Source organism: Cercospora kikuchii (assembly GCF_019650295.1).
Source record: "Cercospora kikuchii DNA, contig_00001, whole genome shotgun sequence".
Classification (NCBI taxonomy): Eukaryota; Fungi; Ascomycota; class Dothideomycetes; order Mycosphaerellales; family Mycosphaerellaceae; genus Cercospora; species Cercospora kikuchii.
Genome location: NW_025408582.1, coordinates 2,309,330 through 2,330,449, shown reverse-complemented (window position 1 = coordinate 2,330,449; position 21,120 = coordinate 2,309,330). Strand labels below are relative to the sequence as shown.

Below are 21,120 nucleotides of genomic sequence, written 5' to 3'. Positions count from 1 at the left end.
TGATATAGCACTCCAAATGCAAGCTTGCCTTCATCATTGCCAGAGCCATGCCCGACTATGTACGACGAACATTGCGTTCGGGGACCATCTCCTCGATCCCGTACTGGTGTAACGCGAGGCGAGGCGAGACGAGCTGAAATCCTTCAAGAGAATGCAAAACGAACATCGAAAGCAAGGGCAAACCTGTTCACCCGGGACAAGACGCGAATCACGATGGTCAGGATCCTGAAATATTTGGTTCCCGCATGTGCACGTCAGCAACTACCAGTAAAGTAACCGCGCGTTGCTTGCATCGGAGAAGCAAGCTTGGCCATGGTCTTCACAATGCTTGTGAGAGCCTATGCTACACAACAGACTCCATTCTGCACCATGAAGACACTTCCACGTGGGGAGCCGATCTGAAAGCCACACAACCTACAATACTGCCGCTTCAGCATCTGCACGCATGCATGCAGGTCTGTTTCAGTTTGTCCTCGTGGCGTTTTGTTCTCTTGGAGCTTTTTCGTCTGGAAGAGATGCTGGTAACAGATTCGTATGGCTCGACACTTGTTTGAGGCAGTATATATATTGACGTGGACGATGATGACACGCACAGAAAACGAAGGGCGAGCTTTCTTGCGCATCACATCCACCATATCAGTCCACACAATGCAGCGCCTCACCACCTTTAGCACATTTTTGCTCCTCGTTCTCTTCTCAACATTCACAACCTCCTCGCCTGTCCACCAAGCACGACAAACCATCATCAAAACAACCTACGTCTACACAGCCTATAGCACCCTTCCTGCAACGGCAACCAAAACTCCGATACAGAACATCACATGTCCTACTCTTCCTGTTTCGTCAGAAGCTGGGTGTCCGACTGGTTGTACGGCTGTTCCTTGTGCAGGACTTTTGGGTATCGCAACGGATAGCTTTGACTGTGCTGTCGAGACCCCCAAGCCCAGATGGACGAGTTGGGAGGCGACGAGTACGTGTGCGAGCGGAAGTGCAGTGCATGAATTTACCGAGTGGGGTGGACATGCTATTGAAAGGTGTAAGGCTACTGATGTTGCAAGTGCTGGCGGTGTGGCTAAAGCTTGAGGGTCCTGGGCAGTTCACAGGCAGTCGGAGAGAGCCAACACTACCAGTGGTCAATGAAGTTGACGGAGGAGAATGTGAGTGACCTTGTGAACGCATCTTGCATGGCATGGGACTGTGGGTTTCGGGGCCGATGAGCATAGCTGCATGGAGAGTCTCAGACATTTAGTTGAATTGCGGGAGATCTATAAAGTCTCTGTTCTCCTCAGCTGTTGTGATGAGAGAGAGTTCCCTATTTTCCAAATTATGTTGAGTTGCTTTGCCACCCGATTGAGAAAACCGCCTCCATCCTCAGCACGGAGCTGTGGAGCACCATTCATGCGGCTCATCGCTCCAATCGGACGCTGATATTGTGCATTCAAAACATTCCTGTCTCTCAAGCTTCCTCCAGCGTGCAGTCAGCGAATACGAGCTGGTCGTGTAGACTGGCTGCACAGCCTCCTGTCCACTGAAGATCAACTCCACTCTTGGTCTCTTCATTCGCCACCTGCCTGCTCCGTCAACCGTTCTTTCTTCGGCGACCACGCTGTGCCGGTTCTCACAATGCACTCCGCTTCCTCCATAGCCTAAGAAAACATGGGTCAGCTCTAGCTGCATATATAATGAGTCTCCAACACTTACCCGTCTCTCACTAGCCCAGAGGCCAAATTTGACCCTCATCCACCTCTGCTGTGCCCGAGACCACGGTTTGGCACTCGCAATATCACCAGAGTAATACCATTGAATAACATTCTTGTGCACGCCTGGTGCCTCAGCATCGTAATCTTTTTCTTCGAGATACTCGTCATGGGCAGGATCGATCGATGCAAACCACACCCTGTACAACTCGTCTTCCGCGACCCAGATCGTGGTTGCGTAGTGGCTTCTTGCTGCCATGGCACGAGTTGCGCGAGATACCTGCATAATAGCTGGCGGCTTGTAGGCTCGAGTCAGCTTTGTAATGGATTCCGGTTCGTCGGTGAAAGTTAGTTTTACGATCGAGTCGTAGAGTTCCTGGGGCAGCGACTCAAGCAGGTCGCGCAGGTCGCGCAGTTCTGCTGCGGACATTGTAGGGGGAGATGACGGATCGGGTGAAAAGGTGCAATCTTTGGCGATGAGGATGGGTATCCGTGGAGATAGGCGGAGTGAAATATTGGTGTTCTGGGAAATGCAGCTTTAGTTAATAGAGCCGGCCTGACTGATCGATCATTCACTTGTCGAGGTGAACAACGTGAGAGGAGACACAATTGCTCCAATAGCTGATACCGAAGGTAGCCCTGTCGATTGTGTACTATCTTCCTACCATTCATCGTCTATCTCGTTATATCTTCTCAGTTGGCTGAGTCGCAGGTCGATCCGCCACACTAGCAGTCTCACTCGCAGGATCCGTCTTCTCCGAATGAGCACGAGCGTCAAGCTCATTCATAGCAGTCTCCTCTTGGTCATAGTGATGGAAGATGATCCAGACAACAATTGCAGTGATGAATGAAGCCACGGAGATGCCTGTGTACATCCACATGATCGCAGGATCTCCCGTAGCAGGGACCAGGGCCTCGCCAAGGGCGGATCCGATGGCGTTCGTGAAGAGGTACAGCGACTGCACGAACGATTTCATCGAGGGAGGAGCCTTGGTGTAGGCATATTCGAGACCAGTGACGGAAATGAAGATCTCAGCAAGGCCGATGAAAACGTAAGCTGGAGTCTGCACAGCAATGTGCAGGTGGTTTGGAAGTGGCGTTTCTCCATCCATACCGGCTGGACAGTGTCCTGGTTTACCGTAGCAAGGCCCAGAGGAGTAGATCAGATGTTGCACGATGGCCGCGTACGCCACACAGAGCGAAGCCAAGACGAATCCAATGCAGATTCGTGCGATTGGCTTCAGTTCGATGTGCATCTTGCGAAGCGCTGGGTAGACAAAACGATCGAGGATGGGAATGAAGACAATGATCGAGACTGGAAGTGGTCAGCATTATGTTGTTCCGGAATCTGGATATGATTCGTCGTTTGAAGGCGTGTCAACGCCCCCGGGAAATGTAACTGTGGATACCTCTGTATGCAACGACCTCTGAGTGCAAGCGCCTAACCAGATTGGCTCTCAGCCCATGGGAAGCTTTGCTGATTGGCTTAGCGACCTGCGGTTGCACTCAGAGGTAGTTGCATTCAGAGGCATCCACGGTTAATCGACTTACTTGGATCGAAATTTTGCATCAGATCGTTCGGCATGCCCTGGGAATCTGGTCAGAAAATAAAACAACCGACTCAGACTCAACCGTTGCGTACGTGACCTTCCATTTGTCCCGCTTGGCTGACGAAATTCGATGAGAACTGTCTTCACAAAGGAGTCAGTGGAAGGTATCGTGATGTCTGAGACGAAGTTCTTCGCGAAGTGAAGATGCCTCGTGGCGGCCAAACTTACCCGTATATCACCCAGAATACTGGATAGAAGCAAAAGACCTTACACGCGCGCAAGGCCCGCTTGAGCTCGTCGATAAAATGATCGTTCCATGCGACTGGCTTCGTCTTTCCATTTGCTTCACGCCAACTTGGTTTGGCAGCACTAGTGTTGCGATTGACGACCATGATGCCAATAGCTTTGAATGCATCGGTGATGATCGATCCCTGAGGTGGTCTGTCGATGTATCGACCACGGCAAAAGACCAGCACGGCCACTCCGACGCAGAACATGAAGAAGCACATGAGGTATGCAGTCCAGAAGCCTTCGTACTTCTCCATGAAAGGTGTAGCAAGTAGCGAGAGACAGCCAATGTTGATGCAGCCGTAGAACATCATGTAGATTCGTTGGTAGGTGATGGCCGGGTCAATGACCACTCGCTCTCCGCTTGGCAAAGTCTTGATAGCCATAAGACGCCGAGTGTACTGATCGGCGATCAGTGGAGCAATGTTAGACTTGATACCTCCTGTACCAAATGCGATCACACTACGATTTCAAAGTCAGCATACTGCCTTCTCTTCTCGAGATTTTTGTTGTCCTACACAAGAGCAGTCACGTATCCTCCTAGTGCATGGCCACCTTCGATCGATGTGGGCAACGCGGTGGTCCATAGAATAATAAGTCCGCACCAGTATACGCCAGCAAAGATGACAATGGTCTTGTACTTTCCAAGGTACTGGTCGGAAATAATGGCACCGATAATGGGAGTCACGTAGCAGAAGAACTGGAAGAAGAGGTTCAGACCAGTGGCTCCAGCATGGCCGAGACCTAATCCACGTGGACCATCTTGGCCTCCCGGTCTGTTGTTGATGTAGTTCTGGAAGAGACCTTGACAGCCGTAGTCTGTACCATAGTTAGTACAATGTCTACGCCCCCAAAACTTGCCACATGGAGCTTGTGTTATGTGAGGATCGCCAGAGTGACCTACATGTAAAGCGTTCGCACAACTCCACCGCGGCGATCAGGTATGCCGAAGCTGGAAACTTGTCCCCAATATGTCGCAGAGTCTGCTTCTCGTATTCGTTTGGCTCGGCATCGTCTGTAGTCTGCTCGTGCTGATGTTCGGCATCAACAGCAGGTGCTTTCTCGTGTCCCACGACTGGGAGCTTCGCGCCAGTCATGTCGACCGAGGCGGCTCTTCCTCCGGTGGTACCGCCGATGGAGTTCCTGCCGGACGTCTGCTGGAGAGTGGCGTGCAGCTCCGCTGCGCCGTCCTCGTGATTCATGGCTGTGAGCGTTGGATGCAACGGTGGACGTGTCTTGGTCGCGAAGAAAGACAAGGAGACAAGCGCGAGAGGAGTGAAATGAGATACTTATCAGAAGTGCAGACTCGGTTGCACGCAGTGGGTGTCACTATTGCGGTACCTTCACGGCCATCTGCGACGATCAGCCCGTGCGGAAAAGAAGGCCGTGTTGCTTCTCACGCGACACGGTGCCGAATGCAGGATCTGCAATGGGGTCGAGGTCAAAACTGATTGCGGTTGGACGAAAAAGTGAAGGTGCCCGAGGAGGAGGGAGAGCAACGATTAGGTCACCGCTGCTGTGATTGGTTGCCAAGGCGGATTGCGGATCAAGCAAAGCGAAGCCTTTTGCAGTGGAATGTAACGCTCGCATGCAGCGTTGCTTGGGCACTGCCGAGTGCATGCTTGTTGCAGACAAGACGGCCGGTGCGGTGCGTGGCAGCCACGCCGCGAACTGCTCCAGGCCGACCGCAAAGACTGCGCTGCGAGGTTTTGCCGCTTCTGCAAATTCTTTGTGAGCAAGTCTCGGAAATATGGCGAGATGGGACCAGATCTCACCGGCACAGGACGCTCTCCAGCTATTCCATCCTTCTGCAGGGCATCGTTGCATTCGTTTGGGAGCAGCGATAGGCATACAGCGGATCGGCTCAACCTATCAAAGACACGCCAATGTCGTCTCGAAAGGAGCGATGCCAAGTCTAGCATGTATGCTTGAACAACTGACATCGGCATGCCATCATCCGAATACGCGCTCCTTCCAATCTGGAGATGCTACCTCTCGCGGCAAGAGGCCTGGAGATAGCAGTGAAGCCTCAGCAGGAACGAATCCTATTGCATTGACCCGAAGGTGGCCGCTCTAGCAGCGGCGAACCTGAGCCTTGAGCCGAAGCATTCCACCATCATTGGAGTTCCTCGATGTCCTGTCCCTGAAGGATTCACCAAGCGGATCATCGTGCCGTCCGTGGGGATGGCGCAGAGGCTCTTTCAAACTTCGGCCCCGCACAGGCCTGTCATCTGTAGAAGGAGCTTTGTTCGACGACCACGCACGAGCATTTCGCGTGCGTTCTTGAAGGCGCCAAACTCCCAGAATCGAATGGGTGCAGATTCGCGCAGAGCAGGGTCGCAGCCGTCATGTTTTCTTCAACTGCCATCACTGCTTTTCTACCGGTCATGCCACGCTTGGGACTCCTGTTCCTGCTTCAATGCGAGAAGACACCGGAGTGTGGATGCTTTACTTTTCAATACTCAGGCAGACTGGTCTCGATCCGATCTGTCCAAGTTTCCATCGGCTCGCAGCGTCAGAACCTTTGCCTGATCCAGTCCAAGAGCCAGAGCGACTGGAGAACTGACAGAGAAGCGCTGACATGGTGCAAGCTCGAACGTTGTGGGATGCTTCTTGGATTTCCTGGCAAGTGCTGGTGTGGGAAGCCAGGCCAGGCTGCTCGGTCACTGCACGACGAAGCTCAGCCATCACCAGCAGTGCTTTCCAGGCCAAAATCATCTATCGCCGGAGTTCCTGTGGATTGCCATGATCTGAACACCTGACTGCCCTAGGACGATTGAGAGCTGTCGCAGTGTCGCAATGCATGCAGATCTGCTTGGGCTGCGGGCAACTCAGACTGTAGCGCGGAGCACAAGATCATATCTTCCTCTCTTCGGCATCGCTGTGGATCGTGCTGGTCTCGAAGAATACTCATGCGGTACCAAAGTCTGCCGTGGCATCTCGCTTGCAACCAGCCCACGGTGACAGTCGGTTGTCGCACATTTCATCGTTGGGTACCGCACACAATGTGTATCAAGAGATGAACACTGACCTAGTCAAATACAGCAGACTTGATGAACATGATGCTTTTCCCATGAGAGGAAGACACGGTTCACGCAAAGAGACCACGCGGCCAATTATGGTTCATTACATAAGCTGGCAAGGGCTGGTGACTCGAAAGTCTCGGCCGAGGAGAAAGGAAACACGAACTGCCATATGGTGCAATGCTAAGAAAGATGACACAAACCTCAGGCAAATACACGTCCCCGCAACGAGCGAGCAGCGAACATCCACAATTGAAGAAGCTGGATCCGAGATGTCCAGATTCGCCCAGCCGCTAACGCAGGTGGTGAGGCACTTGTGCCAGACCGATATTCTGCCTCCTCTTGCCGGCCCATTTTACGGGACTTCACCTCGCCTATATGCAAAACCTCACCAGCAATGTTCATTCTTTGCCATGAACTAAAACCCCACAATAGGCTTCCTATCGCTTGCTTCCGACGATAGCGTGATAGTGCTCAGTCCGACAACGGAACATGATGAGCCCGTAAGTACTGCGCCTCTCTCATATACAGCGTCAAGTCGCAATTTGGCATCATTTCCACCTTCTTTGCTCAAATTCACGATGCGTAGAGTAGCCACCTGGTTGGCTCTGAGCCAGCAAGTTCTTGCTTCTTCGGCTACACCTACTGTCAATCTTGCAGGATATGGCTCCTTCCATGGGCTCGCAATCAATGCATCTCTAACAAACGACACGCTGCCAGCTCCCGTTGATGCTTGGCTGGGCATTGACTATGCTGAGCAGCCAGTGGGCGAGCGACGATTTACTGCCGTCGAGTCCAGGCCAGCGGCATTCAATGGCACACGAGCCGCTACGACATATGGAAAGATCTGCGTGCAAGACCCGGCAGGACTGCCATACGAGCAAGACGAAGCATGTCTGAGCTTCAACGTCTTCCGCACAGCAGGTGTTCCGCTCAAGAAGAAGCTTCCAACCTTAGTCTGGATTCATGGCGGTGGCTTTGTCCAAGGCTCTGCTCGAAGTCTCGATGGCGCCTCTTTTGCTGCTGCGTCTAAAGAACCTATCGTGGTTGTGACATTCCAGTACCGACTCAGCGCTCTTGGCTTCCTCCCATCGGCGCTATTCGAGGAGGAAGGACTTCTGAATCTTGGACTGCGGGACCAGCATTACTTTCTGGAATTCTTGCAAGACCACCTCAGTTCTTTCGGTGGCGATCCCGAACAAATCACGCTTGGTGGCCGATCTGCTGGAGGCCATTCGACTGGTATTCACTACTTCCACAACTACGGCAGTGATGCTGGCAAGCCGCTCTTTGCTCGTGTCATCCACCAATCTGGCGCCGTTACCGCTCGGGCGTTCCCCAACTCCAGCTTCCCACAATATCAATCAGACTTCGAGCGCTTTATGGGAGCTCTCAACTGTTCGACCAACTCCAGCAACACGGAAGCTCTAAAGTGTCTCCGCTCCGCCCCAATCGACATCATTCGATCTGAGAGCTCCCAGATGTACACTGATGGCGCACACAACATCAGCTGGCCATTCCAGCCCACCCTCGGCGGTCCACTTCTCGAGAAACCTGGATCTGTCTCTGCCCGCGATGGCACATTCTTCCGCGTCCCAGCAATCACCTCCCACGTCACCAACGAGGGTAAATATTATACGCCAGGAGATCTGGAGACCAACGCAGAATTTCTCGACTTCATGCGCCAAACCAGCCCCTTCCTCAACGAAACTGATATCTCGCTCATCGAAGATCTCTACCAAGACCCTATTGCTTACCCAGAAACTTCTCCTTACGCCAACTCGCCAAACTCAACACAATACAACCGTCTCTCTGAAGCCTGGTCGGATTACGCTTACATCTGCCCGAGCAGAGAAACGGCCGAAGTGGTCTCGAATGCTGGTGTTCCCATCTGGCGGTTGCATTTCAACACGCCAGATACACCTCTTGAATATGTTCCATGGCGAGGAATCCCCCACACTTCGGACACAAGATATACGTGGGCGTCGAAGAGGACGGCTTACCCTGAGACGGGTGACATCTATCATGCGTACTTGGCCAGTTTTGTGACCACGGGGAACCCAAATACTGCAAGGTGGCCTGGAACTCCGAAGTGGCCAATCTATGATGCGAGCAAGGGAGCGGAAGCGCTGCAATTGCTGGTCAATCCAGGAAATGCCACTGTTGTCGAGAAGGATAGCTACCGCAGAGAACAGTGCGATTTCTGGAACAGTGATGAGAGAGCTGGCAGACTCAACAAGTAGGCCATAGACATTGCCCGTAAACGCTCAATGTATAAACGCTTTCAAGCTATTCGAGATACTTCTTTCCAGTCAACTCATCGATCAGGTCAAACATCGCATTACCTCCCATCCAGCCTGCCTTGTGCGATCCAGCGACACCTCTTGTGTATTCTGCTTCTTCCTGAGAGATCTTGACAGTCTCTGTACCACGCCCATTGGCAGCCGCATCGGCGAGCAGATTCACATGACAGCACTTGTCAAGCATATAGAACCAATTGACAGCCTCTTCGATAGTTTGCCCGACAGTCAACAGGCCATGGTTCCGTAGCAGAGCAGCTTTCTTGTCCCTTAGTGCGGCAGCAATATCGTGACCTTCATCGGACGCAAGAACGACACCTTTGCCTTCGAAGACAATATGATCCTATCAACGCAGCTCGTCAGCTTGAGCGGACAGGGGGAGATAGAACGTGCTCAACTTACATCGTAGAAAATGCAAGACTCCAACGAAATCGTATCCAGCTCTTTCCCCAACGCACAAAACGCACGTCCATAAACCGAATGCGTATGCGCTGCACATAGAACATCTGGTCTTGCCTCGTGGATCGCTCCATGGATCAAAAACGCAGCTCGATTCAGGACTTTGACTTTCCCATGATCCAGAATATTGCCTTGATGGTCTACGCGAAGCAAATCACTTTTCTTGATCAAGTTGAAGTCCACGCCGAAAGGATTCACCCAGAATGTGGCTGGGTCGATAGGGTCGCGGACTGTGATATGGCCAGCGAGACCTTCGTTCAGGCCGAAATGCCCGAAGATGCGGTAGGCTCCGGCGAGACGGCCTTTGATGTATTCACGTTCTGCGACTTTGTTGGGGAAGTGGAGGTTTGGTGGCGAGAGGAAGCCGATTTCTTGATTAGCTGTGCTTTTGGAGTCGGCTATTTTGGTAGGAGGGCCGTTGGTCGCTGCCAAGTTGAGGTCTGCTGTTGATACTGGGGCCATGATGGATAGGTGAGCTTATGAGAAATGCTTGGAAGAATAGAAGTGGCAATTGGAAGATGACTTGTAGCTATATTGTGAGCTCTATTGTACTCATACCTTACCTAGGTTCATGCTCCCTGCAGGAATTGAGCTCTACTTGCTGTGTGCTGAAGAGCGGCAGTTGCTCCGGCCAAGCAAATCTTCCCGTCTCCATGTACACTCTGCATGTCATCAACACGTTCTCGACAGAACTGTAGTACAGCTGTTAGTTTCACCGCATTGGTACCAGGTCCATACCCCGCCGGCACAGAAGGGAAGCTTCCCACTCAATCAGGAAGCTGCATTTCACTAGAGTGCAAGAGGCTGGCTGAAGTAGCGGAGGCGCCGTTTCAGCCTGCAGCAGTGCATGGCGAATCCTTATGGTAGATAAGTGATAGCATGGCGTATCTTTTTCCCCAAGACAGTGCAAGTCAAGATGGCTGCTGCTATAGCCTGGAGAGAAGTTCCAGCTACCAAACCTTGCGCAAGTCTGAGCTCCATTTCCTTCGGCCTTGAGCGAGCTTGCACCAATGGGTGTTCCGCATGGCTGATGGAGTTTTGAAGCGCTGGAAATCAATTGATGACAATGTTGTTGGCGTCATGGAAACAAGGAGAGGAAGTCTTGAAGCCTAAGTTGCAGTGCTTCACTTCGAGATCAAACAGCAATGACATCATCCAGTGCACTTTCTTTACAGTCCTGGGGGAAGACATCGAAGACACTTTCCACAACAACTTCAAAAAGAAGAATGGCATCAAGAAACTACCTCATCACAGGCGCAGCCCGAGGCATAGGCCGCGGCCTCACACGCCTCCTCCTCTCCAAAGGCCACCGCGTCTTCCTCATCGATAACAACGAATCCGAACTCACACATTTCACTACCCAACTCTCCAAACAACAAGGAACAGCTCAAAAATCTCAAACCTTCTCCTCATCCCTCTGCGACCTTCGGCAACCCTCCCAAATCAAACAAGCCATCTCTCTCGCATCCGATTTCTTCCAAGGCCATCTCGACGTTCTCATCAATAATGCAGCCGATACCTCTTCCGTTACAAATGCCACTCCTCTAGCAGATCAGACTCTAGAAGACTGGACCGCAGCCCTGGAGACGAACCTCACGGCTCCGTTCCTGCTTGTTCAATCAAGTCTTCCTCTTTTAACTTCTTCTCGCGCCACAGCCGCAAATGTGATCAATATATCTTCTACTCGAGCTCTCATGGCTGAGCCGAATCATGAAGCTTATTCTACCACCAAAGCCGGTCTCCTCGGTCTCACGCAGTCACTAGCTGTATCTCTGGCACCGCAGAACATCCGCGTGAATGCGATCTTGCCAGGATGGATCAATGTGGCGCATGAGTGCAAGAAAGGGGATGAGGAGGGTGTGAAGTGGGAAGACGGGTTGACGGAGGATGATCATAAGTGGCATTTGACGGGCCGGGTAGGCAAAGTGGAGGATATGTGGAGGGCGGTGGAGTATTTGGTGGAGAACGAGGGTGTGAGCGGGACCGAGATAGTGGTTGATGGGGGTGTGACGAGGAAGATGGTGTATCCCGAAGAATAGAGAGAGAATGTGTAGAGCTGAATCTGTGTGAGCCGTAGCTCTTGTTCGTGCATTTCGTCATCATTCGCTTCGCCGTCGAGCGTCGCCTTCTATGTCTATGGAAATATTATGCAATGTAATGCTTTTCATCGACATCATGCAGCTTGCATCAGAGATGCATTACCTCTATTTCCAGCCTGAGATAGCATCATCGATGTCTTTGCGGTGAGCGCGCTGCTCCTCGCATTGCTTGAGGAAGACCTTATACTTGGCCTGGAGCAGCTTTTTCTCGCCTTGGTCCTTGTTTGGATAGACAGCCTTTCCAGGCTTGCTCATTCTGTCCATAATGTCCCATAGCGGCTCGCTCTTGCCATCCTTGTCTGTAGACGCGGCCTTGGCACCGAGCATGGCAGCACCGTGCACGACGGCTGCGTGCACATATCGTGGAATTAGTACAGGCATGTCGCAAGAAGTGGCCATAAGGGACATGAGGACCGGGTTCTGGCATTGTGAGCCAGACATGAAGATGGAGGAGATGACGTGCCCGGCGTTGTTCATCTGCTCAATGATCTGCTTGGTCTGCAGAGCGATGAACTCCATAGTACCATAGTAGTACAGAGCAAGACCGTCAATGCTCTTGTCGTTGGAAAGACCGATCACAGACCCCTTCATGTCTGGGTCGGCGATCGGAGAACGGTTGCCAAACAAGTCTCCGTAGAAGAAGAAGTGACGTCCGAGGTAAGAGATGGCTGGAGCATTGACCTTCTCCTTCATCTCAAGGAGATGCTCGTTAAGGTAGTCGTAGATGTTGGTGTTAAACGACTCGGCCAGAGACATGGCTTCTTGGAAGGCTGGGTGTGTCTCGACAACGTGCTTGAGAAGCTCGCCAGTTGCCGACTGTCCACCTTCGGCCAACCAGTAGTCTGGAATGAGAACGTCTCTGTAAGGACCCCATACGCCATTGACAAAGACTGGCTTCTCCGACATAGCCAAATGGCAGGTCGATGTGCCAGCAACAGCGGCCAGACGTGTGAAGGCTTGGGAGACGTCGTTCTTTGGCTTGGTGGTATCGAGGCTGTCCTCTCTGAGGTTGACCTTTGCGCCCACAGTGCCGATCCAGCCGGCATAGGCGTCAATCACACCGCTGCCGATGGCAATGCCAGCTGGGAGACCCATCTCGGCTGCTGCCTTCTCGGACAAGGTGCCAATCAGCTCACCAGCAGTGAGGTAGTGGCCGTTCTGCGAAATTGTCAGCCAAAAGCTCAGATATCACAAAGTCGTTCTGGAAGGTAGTACCACCCCGTTTACGCCTCCCATCCGCTTGAAGTTGTCCTCGCAGAGATCTGAGAGGCCGATCTCGGTAAGGAAGTCCTCTTGCCAGCCCTTGACACTGCCGTCGACACCAACTGGGACATATCCTTGCTTGCAGACCACTGAGCAGAAGCTTCGTGCCTCGCTGCCAGTTGCCATGTGTGTCAAAGCATCGCCCAGATCATAGAACTTGCATCGATCGAAGAGCTCCTTTGGCATGTTGTTCTTCAACCACAGCACCTTTGGAATCTCCATTTCAATGCTCATCTGGCCACCCACATATCTGAGGAGATTGTGGTTCGTGGCATTGATTTTCTTCGTCTCTTCCACCGGCCTGTGATCAAGCCAGAGAATGACATTGCGATCATTGCCATCAGCATTGTCAAACTTTGGTCCTGTCACTGCAATCGGCTCGTCCGTCTCCCGGTCGAAGACTGTGAGGGAACAGGTGGCGTCGAAGCCGATACCGCGGACTGTGTTAGGATCGATGTTGTGCTGAGACATAGCTCGCTGGATCGAGTTGCAGATGCATTTCCAGATGTTGGTCGTTGATTGTTCCTGTGGCTCGGGTTAGCATTTCGACTTCAATGACTTTTAATGGCTCGGCGGGACTGTACATAGTAGCCAGTCTCTGGCTGCCAGAGGCCAATGTTCTCGCTTGCCAAACCGACGATATCGCCCTTGTCGTTCATGATACATGCTCGCGCACTACCAGTTCCGACATCGATACCGATATAGTGGTTCTGCTCCGGGCGAAGTTCATTGTGCGGGTCGACGGACATCTGGCGCGACTGCTGCCGTGAAGGGTTGCGGTATGGAAGTCCTCCTGGAGTCGCCATCTTGACGGTGGTTTTGTAGCTCCCAATGGAGTGGTTCTGAGGGATCCCTTGCTTGAAAAGGGTTCGAGGTTATCGTGGGCTATTTCTGATGCCAATTGGGCTGCAACGAAAGGAAAACTTGGTCGTTACAGAGAGGTAGGAGGCAAGAAGAAATGGAAAGTGGTGATGTAGGAGAAGTTTCGTTGAGCTTCCTGCGAATGGCCTGGTCAAGCTCTGCCTGCTCGACCTCTCACCGCGAAAATCGACCTGGGAGACCCTGACGCTGCTGAAGGAGAGCTACATCATAGTGGGGACGCGGGGGCCAGTTGGCCTGCGGAGCGAAGACGAGGGCCGCTCGTAGTGGCACGCAGCCATCTCCACCGGCAGCAGGCTGATAGGCGACGTCGTGGATGATCGTCGGTGCGCTGGGCACGCGAAGCTGCGCGGTGAACTGGCGGAGCGCGAGGAAAAAGACATTGTCCCAGGCGAGCGCGGCTCAATCTTCCCGCGTTCTTGGCATCCCCGAACAGCTCGTGGTTGTTGCCCGGAGGTGCTGCCGTCTGCCATACCGCAGCCCTCCACCACCATGCGCGCCGCCACCGTTCTTAGCGTCCTGCTGACCTTCATCGTCTCCCTCGCCGCTGCTGTCGGTGCTGAACGAGAGGTCAAGGTCTTCGCCTGGCCGTCCTCCGCGGACCAGCCTCAACCGCTGGCAACCGTGTCCTACACCTCGAACAATGCCTCCATCAAGAGCTATACCCCGCCGACGATACCCACAGGCGACGATGTGGTGCGCGTAGGCTTCTACCATGATTCCGGAGACTGGTCCGCAGTCGCTACGTCCGCCTCGAACTTCGCACCCGCCAAGTCAAAGAAGCTGCAGCTGCACGTCAGACAGGATGGAGAGCTCTATCATCTCGGATTCAAGACATCGGAGCCAGTGAGCCAAGGCAAGGGAAGGAATACTGTGAAAGACCTGAATGTGGAGGTGGTCAAGATCAAGACGGGCCCGAAGCCTGCGCTCAACAAGCCGATTGTGGTGACGGCCGATGGCGAGGTTGAGGGCAAAGAACCGGAGAAGTCATTCTTACAGAAGTGAGTGGTACTATCAGAAAAAGGTTGTTTCCATGCTGACTAGCCACAGATACTGGTGGGCAATTGCCTTGTTCCTAGTGGTGCAGGTCGTTGCTGGAGGCGGAAAAGCAGAATGAGCAAGTCGCACAAATAAAACCCGCAGCCCGTCTCGTATGACTAGAGCTGTCACACGGACAAATTGATGTGGCTACTTTGGAACAGGGGCTTATTTGGCTGGATGTTCAGCTCGATGTTCGGGCACCAGCTAGGAAATCCCACTCAGCTCTCGCTTCGCGAGCACAGCGCGTGATTGAGCATCCATTAGAGACAAACATCTGTCCGTGCAGCCGGAAGTCGTGCAAATAGCAGCTTCAGAAGGAGCAAGTCCATTGAGAGGAAAGCCACGTGCACCAAGAGTAAGCAGCGCTTGCGTTGTGGTCCGAACAACGACGAGGGAAAAGCCTTTGCTACCGCTTCGAACCCTCTGGCACCAGCCAAAGCCCTCTCCTGCTCCGGCTGATGGTCTGATGGGGAAGCTGGTTCGCTGGGCTTAGACCGCCAGAACACAAGCGCAGGACGCCTTATATGAATAAGCTCAATCTAGCCACGAATCTTGAAATCAGCAACGAGTTTTTCAGCACACGAAGGACCAATGTGAATGCAGAAAGCTGGGTTTCGAGCGACACTACCAACGCGGAAGTGCCTGGTTAATGTGGTGGCATACTGCTTGCGGCAACCCGTTTGTGATCTGGGGAGAAGATCTACAGCTACAACGCCGCAACTGACTACATTTGGCTCTCCCCAAACTTTATTCATCCTTCGCTTTTGTGGCTGAAAGCTGATCTCTAGTGCTACCGTAAACACATAAATGTGTGATTCCACATGGGTCTGCGCGCTCAGCTGAACGCCTCACATATATATCGAAGAGCTCGGAACCACGCTTGCAATTCTGCTGTCTCAAAGTCCTTACCTATTCATTGCATTCGGTATCTCCCAGGCAGCACTCACGGGAGTTCATGCCACTTTTGAATCACTAACCACAGGAGCACGAGATGAATCCCACGAGCGCCAACATGTCCCGTTCCACAAACGAAAAGAACGATGCCGTGCGACCTCCTCCGCGACGTGCAATCGTTGGTGACATCGAGGCCATGCAACGCACTACCAATATCGATCGGCGACAATGCTCTCGCGTCGTGCCTCTGAAAATCCTCTGTCTCGGCCTCTCGCGTACAGGCACATCTTGTCAGTCTTCCTTCGCCAATCACGCCCATGAAGAGCAGCTCATGTCCTCATGAGAGAAAAAGAGAACAACGACAAGGCTGACTTCGAGTGATTAGCCCTCCGACAAGCCCTTCTTGATCTAGGCTACTCCGATGTCTACCACTACGCAGCCATCCTCAACGAGAATCCTCGGGACGCCGAAATGTGGAACGATGCCTTCGACGCCAAATACGACCCCATTGGCACCCAAAAGAAACCTTTCACTCGCGAAGACTGGGACCAACTTCTAGGCCACTGCATGGCGACCACTGATACTCCTACCGTAATCTTTTACCGCGAACTTTTGGAAGCTTATCCTGAGGCCAAAGTCATTTTGACAGTGCGCGATACTCCCGAGGGATGGGTCAAATCGTGGCAGAGTACGATTGGGCAGTATGCACTTGCTGTGAGACCGCCGGCGACTCTATGGGGAAAGTTCGTGAAGTGGGCGTTTGCGCCGAGGGATGAGGTGGCAGAGGGATATATTACCAGGTTGGTGAAGTGGTATGATTTGATCGGAATCTTGATGAGGGATTTGGAGAATGGGACGAATGAGGCTAGCGTGAAGTATTATGAACGGCATAATGAGGAGATCAAGAGGCTGGTGCCGAAGGAGAGGTTGTTGGTTATGAATGTTAAGGAAGGGTGTAAGTTGATTACACGTGATCTGGAGACATTCGGACCTAGCTGACTTCGATGGAACAGGGAAGCCACTTTGTGACTTCTTAGACGCCGAGAAGCCCAATTGGGCGTTTCCTCAAGTCAATTCCACTGAGGAGTTTAGTCGTAATACGGCACAGATCGTCGAGCACTTTGGTGGAATCATCATGTGGAATATGGCGAGAACGCTTGTGCCAGCTGTTGCTCTGACAGTCGGAGGCCTTACATGGTGGATGCGATCGAAGTGAAGTGTTGTCGAGAGTGCGATAAGCACAACAAGAAGTACAAAATCAAACGCCACTTCAGATCTCGGAGCAAGTGCCGAGCGCGCACTGAAACAAGGCAGATGCATCTCTGACGGAACTCACGGCATCTGTCACGCATGCATTCCGACTGCCACATGTCACTTTCTGTGCAACTGACATTAAGCATACCGCGGCATAGGCTTGGTCAAATAAGAACGCGGTGTGCAACTATAATTTGTCGCAACTGCTAACAAAGTTCGAATCACAAACGCGCCCTCCGTCCTTCAGGATGCGTAGCGGGACTCTGACGCGTGTTGATGCAAAACTTGGAAGAAGAGTAGGCGCAACGCCCGTGTGATATGATGGCGACTACCCGCTTCACAGTTACCTGTTTCCTGCCAGGTCTTCACTTCGTCAATTTCTCATCGATACCAACTTCACATGCTGAACCGTTGCGACAAAATCAATTGATGCCGGCATGGACAACATCGCACGATGACGACGACACTGAACCACAGGGAATCTCTGACAGAACCGTGCTCCGCTAGCGACTGACACGAGACCACAATATCGAGCTATGCAACGAACAATATGGCAGACTCTGCTAGCAACGACAATACTCGGGTGTCTGGCACTCTTCTTCCTTTCTTCATCGCCATATAGCCAGTCTCGACTTCTCCACCAGCAACAAACGAGCGTCGACCAAGCCTATGAGGACGACAACGAATTCTTCCAATGGAAATCGAAATCCGCATTCCGGCATGTCACGAAAGGGACAGCGAAGAACGCTCATGTCGAAGAGTTATGCAAGTTCTTTCCCAAGGAGAAACTGGAACACATTCAACCCGTACTGAAGTCTGGGCATGGAGCAATGTATCGTGTGCGAGAACAGCTGAACAGTTCTGCGGCGTGTCTTGATAATCTGCTTATCTTCTCCGATATGGATGAAGAGGTCGCCGGCCGAGCTGTCATCGATACGATCGCGGACATACCACAGAAATTGATCGATAGCGACGACCAGACTCTGCCATATCGTCGTTTGAAACAGTATGTCATCAATGGTACCCTCGACGAAGCAGATGAGAGTAGACTTCCAGGTTGGGAGACGGACAAATTCAAGTTTCTGCCAGATGTCAGTCGCGCATGGCGAATCAGCCCAGACAAAAAGTGGTATGTGTTCTTCGAGGGCGATACGTATATCGTATGGGATACCTTGTTCCGTTTACTGGAACATTTCAACCCGGATATACCGCATTACTTCGGGTCGCCTTCGCCCGGTCGAGACGGGATGTGGTTTGCGAACGGAGGGCCAGGGCTCATTCTCTCCCGCGCTGCGATGCAGAAGCTCGTGCAATACGATTACACTTGGAGAAACATGAAGTATCGTGGTTCGAAGTTGGCTGAGAAGCACTGGCATGAGACATTGGTGAATTGTTGCGGCGATAGCATTCTGGGTTGGGCATTGTGGGAAGAGGCTGTCAAGCTGGAAGGGCTGTGGCCGATGTTCAATCCTCATCCGCCGCATGGGGTGCCGTTCTCGGAGTTGTATTGGTGTCAGCCCGTGCTGAGCATGCACAAGCCAAAGGATGACACTGCGGAGAGGTTATGGAGGTGGGAGTGGCGGGAGAGGAGTGTAGAGGTAAGTGGTGTTCTGCCGAGACTTGTGATGTTCATCCCTGGGCTGTCAAGACTGACTTCTGATCATCAGCGACCTCTCCTATACCGCGACCTCGCAACATCCTTCTACGAGAGTTTCCAGTCACCCAGTATTCGCAAAGACTGGGACAATGCCGACTGGGACGGCTTCGAGCCACCGAAATACCAGGCTGCTCACGCTTCCGTCGAACGCTGCCACGAGGCTTGCACAAAACACAATCTGTGTATGCAATGGACATATCATCTTAAGAGATGCTGGTTCGTTCGATCTTTCCGACTCGGCCAAGCGAAGGAGCCACGAGTGGAGGATGATCGCAAAGATGAGAAGTGGTTGGAAGAGGATAAGAGGTATATCGCCGGTTGGGACACGGTGAAGATCAAGAAATGGATCGAGGAGAGGCCTTGTACGGAGGTGCAGTGGGTGAAGCCGAGTACCGAGAGGATCTTCTGAGACAACGAGGCAATTGCTGCGGCTACCACGGAAGATTTGCAGGGAGGTATCGAGTTCTGTCTGATCGAGTTTTGCATCGTTGCAATCTCAATTTTGGAGAGCTTGCCTTCAATGACGCCTTTCCGCACCTTCTCAGCTGTGCGGTGGTATTGTTGGCATGTCAGAGCGCCTCCCTTGACGGATGCGTGGGCAACAGGAGGTACTGCAGAATCTGACAGCGTCTCTGGGCCGAGCGCTCGGTGGAGTGACAAGGCGCTGCAGGCGATCGTCGGCGTTGTACGTGTCCATGGAGTAGTAATAGTTTGGTTGACCTTCTATTCGTTGCAAGTCCTGCGCGATCAAAAGTATTAATTCCTCAGGCGTGAGTCTGAGAGACACGTGTGCGCCAAACCTGGAATGTTCTCTTGCGTGGCAGGCGCCAGCATAATCTAGACCGCGCTTATATTTCCAATCGTCTTCTAGATAGACATTGAAGTCGTTGGTCAATATTCCTTGTCCGACTATGTCGAAACGATCGTCGTTCTGTTGCCGCACCACCAGGACCACTGTGCTCCAACCCGACCGAGTGGGGTGCGCGCTACCGGCATCGAACGAGCTGATAGCCGAGAGGAACCCGCTGCAATGGATGATGATGTCGCCTGACGTGGCATCGGCACAGAGCAAAGCTGCCAGTGTTCCATCCACGTCCAATTCTTTCTGACCATGGCCACGCAGCACTCCTTCGCGTGCCTTATACGCCGCACACTCGGTACAGGCCTTCAGAGTCTTTGTAACATCGTACGGCGAGAGCCGACATAAGTCCGCCGCAAGAAATCCGTCCTCCGAATAGTACAAGGGAGCACATTTCGCGGAGATGGTAAACTCTTCAATGCAAGACTCATCTACGTCCTCGAACTCGGGCGTGAATGGCTGGTCCCGTTGATTTTGCACCGCTGTCCGTATTTCTTCGTGGTGGCAATCGATTTCCAATGCAAGGAGGCCGGTTTGCAAATCGCGAATGTTCAATCTCCGCGCCAGCATTATGGCAAGCTCGCAAGCTGATTTTGTGTAATCTGGCGTGATGGGCGCACACCCAGTCAACGTCCAGTCCGTCATGGCTAGTGTTCCAAACAGTCGATCGCGAACATCTGCACAGAGCATGGACATTGATGCTGCTAAAAGTTGGCCCAGACTATTGAGGCTCGTCGCAACTGTCCCGGAATAAGCTCTGAAGAGAATAGGTCGCATATTGGAAGGCGTTGCAGGAACGTCGATATTTGACGGATTGCATCTCAGCTTCCATGCCTCGTGCTTCTTTGTCGTAGCTTCGAATAGCGTAACATATAGTATATAGAACATCTTTGAGCCAAGAGTATGGACTCCGCATGCGAACAGGACTTCATGATGTGCAGCAGCTAATTCCTGGACGATCCAAAGCCTACTCCAGTACGGCCGACAGAAGAACCGGGTACAAGCAGAGATGAGGCGTTGGAAAGTGGGCGCGTCCAGCTTCCAAAGAGTTGTGTTTTGCTCGTAGCTGCCGAAAAACAACCCCTCCAACTGTGTGCCATACCGCTCCCACGACTCGCGGAAATGTGGCACCAGCATCTTTGCGGTTGCATATAGGAAGTGGCTATCGTCTGCATGTTCCCCAAGGCAAGCAACAACCCTGACGGCTTCCTGGAATATCTGGAAAATGATCGCTACCTGAGCGCTCTTCTCTTCATCGTCCTGCTGATTGATGCAGATGGAATCGATCCAGACAAAGCAGTGAGGCTGAAGCTGTCGAATTTGCCAAAGTGCATAGTAAGCATTGTGCCGCACTGACGTTGAGATGCCATCGATAACGATGGGACGATTGACTGTTGGACCCCAAGTATACGATATGGCAATGTAAGCTGGGGCTGTATCCAGATCCCAGACGGATGTCTGCAAGTCATGCACACCGGCAGGATCTGAGTCCGCACGCCACTTTAGAAGACGAATTTGGCTTCTAGCATCTTGTAGTGGAGTATAGATTCTCTGATCGACTGCCACGGGAGGCAAATTTGCTTGATCAAGACGTGGTTCAGCCGATAGTATGCTCGTGAGATGTTCTGTATCCAGCGGAACTGCCGCAGTGAATCCCGAAGCTTCCATGGTCCAGAATGACTGTAGAACACGTTGTGCGGAGACAGTATCCGTGGCGCCAGTGGTTGTTGATGAGAAAAAATCTGCATATCGTACTCTGTCAGGATACCTCAGCACCGAACGAGGGCACTGCTATGTCGGATCCGCAGACGAATGCAGACAGCAAAGCACAATGAGGGGCATCGCTTATGGCTTCGC

General features: G+C 52.4%; 10 protein-coding genes across 10 annotated transcripts; 5 read left to right on the top strand and 5 right to left on the bottom strand.

The window, feature by feature from the left end:
- Nucleotides 1–1,556: 1,556 nt before the first annotated feature.
- Nucleotides 1,557–2,127, bottom strand: CKM354_000086200 (uncharacterized protein; the record flags this gene model as incomplete). Its single annotated transcript, XM_044795968.1, has 2 exons — nt 1,557–1,646; nt 1,702–2,127. 2 exons carry the CDS (start codon nt 2,125–2,127, stop codon nt 1,557–1,559), a joined length of 516 nt encoding a protein of 171 aa, XP_044651903.1.
- Nucleotides 2,128–2,380: 253 nt separating this feature from the next.
- Nucleotides 2,381–4,737, bottom strand: CKM354_000086100 (uncharacterized protein; the record flags this gene model as incomplete). The annotated part of the gene is made up of 6 exons (XM_044795967.1): nt 2,381–3,012; nt 3,249–3,285; nt 3,340–3,388; nt 3,476–3,997; nt 4,054–4,354; nt 4,440–4,737. The coding sequence occupies 6 exons, from the start codon at nt 4,735–4,737 to the stop codon at nt 2,381–2,383; spliced, it is 1,839 nt and encodes a 612-aa protein (XP_044651902.1).
- A 2,402-nt stretch (nt 4,738–7,139) lies between these two features.
- On the top strand, nt 7,140–8,801 carry CKM354_000086000 (uncharacterized protein; the record flags this gene model as incomplete). Its single annotated transcript, XM_044795966.1, has 1 exon — nt 7,140–8,801. One exon carries the CDS (start codon nt 7,140–7,142, stop codon nt 8,799–8,801), a length of 1,662 nt encoding a protein of 553 aa, XP_044651901.1.
- A 46-nt stretch (nt 8,802–8,847) lies between these two features.
- CKM354_000085900 (uncharacterized protein) lies at nt 8,848–9,779 on the bottom strand (the record flags this gene model as incomplete). The annotated part of the gene is made up of 2 exons (XM_044795965.1): nt 8,848–9,201; nt 9,261–9,779. 2 exons carry the CDS (start codon nt 9,777–9,779, stop codon nt 8,848–8,850), a joined length of 873 nt encoding a protein of 290 aa, XP_044651900.1.
- A 764-nt stretch (nt 9,780–10,543) lies between these two features.
- On the top strand, nt 10,544–11,356 carry CKM354_000085800 (uncharacterized protein; the record flags this gene model as incomplete). The annotated part of the gene is made up of 1 exon (XM_044795964.1): nt 10,544–11,356. One exon carries the CDS (start codon nt 10,544–10,546, stop codon nt 11,354–11,356), a length of 813 nt encoding a protein of 270 aa, XP_044651899.1.
- A 165-nt stretch (nt 11,357–11,521) lies between these two features.
- Nucleotides 11,522–13,485, bottom strand: CKM354_000085700 (uncharacterized protein; the record flags this gene model as incomplete). The annotated part of the gene is made up of 3 exons (XM_044795963.1): nt 11,522–12,574; nt 12,632–13,204; nt 13,264–13,485. 3 exons carry the CDS (start codon nt 13,483–13,485, stop codon nt 11,522–11,524), a joined length of 1,848 nt encoding a protein of 615 aa, XP_044651898.1.
- Nucleotides 13,486–14,050: 565 nt separating this feature from the next.
- Nucleotides 14,051–14,675, top strand: CKM354_000085600 (uncharacterized protein; the record flags this gene model as incomplete). Its single annotated transcript, XM_044795962.1, has 2 exons — nt 14,051–14,559; nt 14,609–14,675. 2 exons carry the CDS (start codon nt 14,051–14,053, stop codon nt 14,673–14,675), a joined length of 576 nt encoding a protein of 191 aa, XP_044651897.1.
- A 936-nt stretch (nt 14,676–15,611) lies between these two features.
- CKM354_000085500 (uncharacterized protein) lies at nt 15,612–16,709 on the top strand (the record flags this gene model as incomplete). Its single annotated transcript, XM_044795961.1, has 3 exons — nt 15,612–15,783; nt 15,879–16,448; nt 16,507–16,709. The coding sequence occupies 3 exons, from the start codon at nt 15,612–15,614 to the stop codon at nt 16,707–16,709; spliced, it is 945 nt and encodes a 314-aa protein (XP_044651896.1).
- A 574-nt stretch (nt 16,710–17,283) lies between these two features.
- On the top strand, nt 17,284–18,813 carry CKM354_000085400 (uncharacterized protein; the record flags this gene model as incomplete). Its single annotated transcript, XM_044795960.1, has 2 exons — nt 17,284–18,345; nt 18,415–18,813. The coding sequence occupies 2 exons, from the start codon at nt 17,284–17,286 to the stop codon at nt 18,811–18,813; spliced, it is 1,461 nt and encodes a 486-aa protein (XP_044651895.1).
- A 132-nt stretch (nt 18,814–18,945) lies between these two features.
- On the bottom strand, nt 18,946–20,931 carry CKM354_000085300 (uncharacterized protein; the record flags this gene model as incomplete). Its single annotated transcript, XM_044795959.1, has 1 exon — nt 18,946–20,931. The coding sequence occupies one exon, from the start codon at nt 20,929–20,931 to the stop codon at nt 18,946–18,948; it is 1,986 nt and encodes a 661-aa protein (XP_044651894.1).
- Between the last annotated feature and the right edge of the window lie 189 nt (nt 20,932–21,120).